This window comes from Tinamus guttatus, unplaced genomic scaffold, assembly GCF_059628265.1.
Source record: "Tinamus guttatus ecotype Peru unplaced genomic scaffold, ASM5962826v1 Tinamus_guttatus_pri_ptg000153l, whole genome shotgun sequence".
NCBI lineage: Eukaryota > Metazoa > Chordata > Aves > Tinamiformes > Tinamidae > Tinamus > Tinamus guttatus.
Genome location: NW_028288687.1, coordinates 255,435 through 261,288, shown reverse-complemented (window position 1 = coordinate 261,288; position 5,854 = coordinate 255,435). Strand labels below are relative to the sequence as shown.

At 62.4% G+C, this 5,854-nt stretch overlaps 1 protein-coding gene across 1 annotated transcript; it reads left to right on the top strand.

Annotated features, from left to right (window-relative positions):
- AK4 (adenylate kinase 4) lies at positions 1–3,779 on the top strand. Its single transcript, XM_088522401.1, has 5 exons — positions 1–157; positions 1,782–1,901; positions 2,749–2,921; positions 3,080–3,198; positions 3,628–3,779. Exons 1-5 carry the CDS (start codon positions 22–24, stop codon positions 3,740–3,742), a joined length of 663 nt encoding a protein of 220 aa, XP_088378527.1. The 5' UTR covers positions 1–21; the 3' UTR covers positions 3,743–3,779.
- The last annotated feature ends 2,075 nt before the right edge of the window (positions 3,780–5,854 follow it).

The window sequence follows — 5,854 nt, the reverse complement described above, 5'->3', positions numbered from 1 at the left end:
GGAGGCCGCGCTGGGGCGGCCATGGCGCTGCGGGCCGTCGTGCTGGGCCCCCCCGGCTCCGGCAAGGGCACCGTGTGCGAGCGCATCGCGCGCAGCTTCGGCCTCCCGCGCCTCTCCAGCGGGCGCTTCCTGCGCCAGAGCCTGCGCCACGGCGGCGGTGAGGGCGCGGGGCGCCGGGACGGGGCACCGGGATGGACGTGTCGTGGGACCGGGGCACCGGGAAGGGACGTGCTGCGGGACAGGGACACCGGGAAGGGACATGCCGTGGGACGGGGGCACCGGGAAGGGACGTGCTGCGGGGTGGGGACACCGGGAATGGACGTGCCGCGGGACGAGGGCACCGGGATGGACGTGTCATGGGACGGGGGCACCGGGAATGGACGTGCCGCGGGATAGGGACACCGGGATGGACGTGTCGTGGGACGGGGCACCGGGAATGGACGTGCCGCGGGATAGGGACACCGGGAATGGACGTGCCACGGGACAGGAACACCGGGAATGGACGTGCTGCGGGCTGGGGACGCTGGGACGGATATGCCGCGGGATGGGAACACCGGGAATGGACGTGCCGCGGGACAGGGACACCGGGATGAACGTGCCGTGGGGTGGGGACACCGGGAATGGACGTGCCGTGGGATGGGGGCACCGCGGATGGACGTGCTGCGGGACGAGGGCACTGGGAATGGACGTGCCGTGGGACAGGGACACCGGGAATGGAAGTGCTGCGGGACGGGAACATCGGAAATGGACGTGCTGCGGGGTGGGGACACCGGGATGGACATGCCGCGGGACAGGGGCACAGGATGAACGTGCTGCGGGGTGGGGACACCAGGATGGACGTGCTGCAGGATGAGGGCACTGGGAATGGATGTGCTGTGGGGACAGAAGACAGGGTGGTTTTGCCATCGGGGCTGGGGACATCAGGGTGCCAGCAGGGCGGGGGACACTGGGAATGGCTGTGCCATCGGACTGGGACACCAGGAATAGCCATGCCACTGGGGTTGGGGACATCAGGAGTGGCCATGCAGCACTGGGGATGGCCGGTCGAGGCAGGGGACACTAGGACTGGCCATGCCATCGGGCCTGGGGACACCAGAGGCAACTTCCAGCCTGAAGCCCACGAGGGGCCATGCAGCCCCGCAGCCCCCCTGCTCCGTGCCCTCCATCTGGGGACACCGGGGGCAGCCTTGCAGCAGGGGTGTACATAAGCCAGCCTTAAAACAAGGCTCGCGCTGGCGTGCGCCACCGCTGCTCCGGTGAGGCGGTGCCGGTGACCGGCCTTTTCCAGTGCTGCCGCTGCCACGCGTTGGAAAAACCAACCCGCGCTTCCTTTAATAAATACGAGGGACAAGGAGCTTTGCTGTGCAGTTAAACTGACCGCCAGCAGGCTCCCGCAGTTAGGAAAATCCAGGGGGCCGCTGCCTGGCAAAGCGCCACCCACGCTGATCCGGATGGATCCCTGGGGTCTGGGGATGCTGCAGGAGGAGCCAGAACGGGGCGAGCTGCGAGGGTGGTTGCAAAGTGCCCGTTTCTGTGCTGGGACGTTCCTCAAGGGCCACCTCGTCCTCGGGCTGCCGCTCCGCAGGGTGCGATGCCGCAGGACCGGGATGCGCCGGGCGCTCTCCCCGTGGTGCCCGGGGATGGACACGGAGGGCCTAGGCAGGAGGTGCAGCGCGGGCAGGACTTCAGCGGGAATGTGGATATATACATATAAAAATACATATATGTGTATTTTTTTAGTAGAAATGTCTCCTGTGTTGTTCTCTCTGTGTCTCGAGCAGAAGTCGGTGCCTTGGCAAAGCAGTACGTGGAGCGAGGGCTGCTGGTGCCCGACCACATCATCACCCGCATCATGACGGCGGAGCTGGAGAGGCGGCGGGGCCAGCCCTGGCTCCTGGATGGTACGTGCAGGGACGTACCGATCCCTGCTCCGGGAAAATCCCGGCGCTCCGTAAGCTCGGTGGAAGGCGCCAGGCCCCCGCAGCCCGTGGGCTGGCAGTGCTGCTTTCCAGCAATGCCTTTCCCGGCGCTCGGGGAAAATGCGGCAGGAGAGGGGAGGGCCAAAGCGTGGACGGGATTCCTGGCGCTTTTTTGGAGTGAGTGGGAGGCGGCAGGTCCCGCTGCTGCTTTGGGGTGGATCTGGGGTGAAAGTCCGAAGCTGCTGCGCTGGTGGAAAGGGCATAAGGCAGCCCATGGAGCGAGCGAGCAGAGCGGGCTGGAGCCGAGCCGAGGGGAATCGCTGCCACCCGCATCCGTGCGTGAACAAACTGCAAACCTCAGCCCGTAGCACCAGCCCCAGCGCCGGCGCAAGGGCCTGGGCACGAGCTGGCAGAGCAAACAGCGCGGTCAGCACGGGCGGGCGGCCCGGCCTCTCCCCCATGATGAAAAACCCGTTGTTATGACCACACTACTTAATTCCCTTGGGAGCACGGTCACAGACACTGTTAGAGATGCCGTAGAATAGGTGGAGTGTGTTCCATGTCTAACGAGGGGCTCGTTAGCAGTGATGATCCTCCGGCACGTGCTCCGGAGGCGCCTGGTCGCACTGAGCTCAGCGCTGGCTCCCGAGCAGGGAAACGCAGGGAATGGGACCGGCCTGGCCCCCGTCCAGCCGAGTCCTTGGGCGCAGAGCTCGGCCTCGCAGGCGGAGCAGCGGCTCCCCGCGGCGCGGCCGGGCTGCCGTGAGGGGTTGCCGTATCTCTTCAGGTGGGAGAGCAGCTCGTGGCGTCTGTCCGTCCGTCCCCGCAGGTTTCCCGCGGACGCTGGGGCAGGCGGAGGCGCTGGACCGCATCTGCGAGCCCGACCTGGTGATCAGCCTGCACGTGCCCTTCGAGACGCTCAAGGACCGGCTGAGCGCCCGCTGGGTCCACCCGGCCAGCGGCCGCGTCTACAACATGGACTTCAACCCGCCGCACGTGCACGTAAGAGCGCGCCGGGGGGAGAGTGCGGCGCCGCGGGAGCGGGAGGGCGGCTGCGCCCTGGCGCGACGCGGGGAATCACCGGGCGACGCGTAACTGGGAAGGAGGGCCCCGCGCGCGGCGGCCGCGTTGCTGCAGCGCGACGCCTGCCGCGTGCGCAGGGCCGCGACGACGTCACGGGCGAGCCGCTGGTGCAGCGCGACGACGACCGGCCCGGCGCCGTGGCCGCCCGCCTCAGGACGTACAAGGAGGCGGCGAAGCCGGTGATGGAGCTGTACAGGTGAGTCGCCCCCGCGCGAGACGGGAGCTCCTCAGTGAGTGGGGACGGCGGAGGGCAGAGGTTCCCCTCGCCGCCTGCCCTCAAATGAGCCGTATCCCCTACCCAAAGCACCTCCGTAATTGCCAGTTAAAGTAGCATTAAAAGTTTACCTGCTGCAGCTTCTGAACCGTGCGTTGCTCCTGGTAGACCTCAGAGCTGGCCGGGACGGATCTTGTTCTGCAAGAGGCAAATGTCTCTGTGGGGCGAGAAGGTCCCGAGTGTCCCTCATGGGGAGGGTAGGAGCTGGGGCCCTGATTTCCCCCTGCTTTAAGCTGGAGTCTGGGGCCCAGCGCAGGCTGCACGATGGGTCCAGCGGGAGCTGCTCACCCCAAGCGGCTCGTGGCCATGGGCAAACGCGGCTGCCCCTGACTCCTCTCCACTCCTCTCCAGGAGCAGAGGTGTCCTTCACTCATTTTCGGGAACAGAGACCAACAAAATCTGGCCATACGTTTACGCTCTGCTTTGCAACAAGATCCCGCCGGTTCACGCCGAAGAGGAAAACTAGTCGTGTTGTGCAAAGGACCAAGAACGGACGCAGCCGAGGATCTGGTGTCTGGGCTCAAATCCTACAGTGTCTTGAGTAACTTCCCTGGGTGTACAGGATAACAGCTGTGCAAATCGGTATAGCCACTACAGGGATGCAGAGACTTTCCTTCAAAGGTCCAGTGTGCCAGAATAAGTGTTTTTCATTTCAGGCTATAAAGTGTTTCTGCACGTGATCGGCTACACTGACCAACGAGGCAATCCTAGGCAGTGGCTATAGCAGGTTTATGGTGTGTGTCGTGATTCCCTGTGATTTCCCTGCCCACGGTCTCCATGTGAGTTCGCCACGTGCCATTCCACTGCTCCGCAGTACCGTTTACCACAGATTGCTCTATACAACTTGTTTTTTAAGTTATTTTCTATTAGATATTTTCTATAAAATTTCTCAGAGAAATAAAGCTCTAGAGCACAAGGCTTAGCCCAGTGGGAACTGGTGAGCAACACAGAAAACATTTACACTACAAAGCTTGGAATGTGGAGATCAGATTCCCAGTGTTAATATGCATAGAGGAGGGAAAATACTGGAGATTAGATTTATATTTATGCTTTTTTTTTTCCATGAGAGAGATGGAAAAGCTGTTATAAAAAGCTGCTACGTGGTCTAGTCTTGACAAAGCGATGACTAGCAGGCTCTGCGTTGGAGAAGAGATGCACTCATTTGTGCTTGATTGTCTATAGCTTTTAATACTTAATGGGATATGGCCGTGCTATAGTAGTTTCTCCCAAAGAGTAGTAGTTTCTCTGGTGGAGAAAGCCGGTGGTTCCATATCCCTGGTGCAGGTGAGGTGCTCTCCGCCTTCCTGTGTCCACAGCCCATTTCGGCACGGGGGACCCTTCCCTGCTTCTTGCCCCCAAACTTGCTCCAGTCGGAGCACCGAGGCCCCCGAGCGCTTCTGCAAACGCGGCTCCCGCTCCGGCGCGCGGCCGTTTTGGGGCAGGATGCCGTGCTTGGCTTCTCCAAACTGCAGGTCTTGCACTGCCGTCTGGTGTGGGGTCTAATCTCCCGGGACATCCTTTCCGTCCCCCTGAGTTGCCTTATTTTATAGAGTATATATTTAAGAAAAAAAGCCAGATGTGTATTTTTAAGGTTTAAAAAAGCGCTGAATTTTAGCGCCCGCTTTTGAGAGCTCTTTCCTTGCTGGGGTTTGCCAAGCTGCCGTTACCGACGGAGGAAAGGGCTGGGACGTTTCCTTTCTACAAGCAACCTGCCCTGCTCCGGGGCAGGTTTGCCGCAGAGCTCCTGAATGGTGCAATGTTGGGAAGAGACCAAACACGGACCAAGGCCGGTGGTGGCCACCTCCCGCCTCGCTCCCTGCTCGTATTTTACTGTGAATCTTACGCGTTTTCTAGCACTTTTTTGTACTGTGTCGGGAGGAGGCTCCCGCCAGGGCCACTGCCACCTCCCTCCCCTCTGCTCTGTAACGCTCCAGAGGTGTCAATAAAACCAGCTCCTGCTCCTGCCTGTGTCTCGGTGGTGTCTGTCTGTCCCGCTGCGAGGGATGGAGATGGAGAGGGTGGGGGATCCCCTTGGCATCGGAGGCAGTTTCCATCAGAGGGCAGGAGAAAAGGTGAAGGAGGAGGATGAGGAGCTCTGTACGGTAGCAAAAAATCGTCCCCAAAACCAGAGGCTGCAGGGGGTTGGTGGCAGAGCGGAGGGACACGGTGAGAGCCGCATAGAGGGAGACGAGCCCGATCTCCCAAGGGCAGAGGGACGAGGAGCCCGACTCGAGCGTCACGCGCGAGGCCTCCTCCGTCCCTAGCAGCACCGTGGGGTCGCAGTCACTTTTGGGGTAACATGGCCTGGATTTGGCCAACGGGCAGGTGAAGAGCTCGCGAGGGGGCGACGGGTGGCGGCCCTGCTGGGATCTGGGGCTGGCGGAAAAGCGGAGCCGAATCCGCAGCGCCGGCTCCCGCCGCGCGGGCGGGCGCTCCGTGCGTGCAGGAGCGAGGCGGGAACCGCCGCGGGCGCCAGCGACTCCAGCTCCTGCTCCACGCCACGTTTTGGGAATCGTGTGCCGCCCGCCCGCACCCGCATCCTCATCCTCATCCTCATCCTCCCGTGACGGGGACAGCG

Excerpts from the sequence above, each read along its gene's own strand:
- AK4 (XM_088522401.1), top strand. The coding sequence starts at position 22 with ATGGCGCTGCGGGCCGTCGTGCTGGGCCCCCCCGGCTCCGGCAAGGGC. Across the intron at positions 1,902-2,748 it reads CCAGCCCTGGCTCCTGGATG|GTTTCCCGCGGACGCTGGGG; the intron begins GTACGTGCAGGG and ends CCGTCCCCGCAG. Across the intron at positions 2,922-3,079 it reads TCAACCCGCCGCACGTGCAC|GGCCGCGACGACGTCACGGG; the intron begins GTAAGAGCGCGC and ends CCGCGTGCGCAG.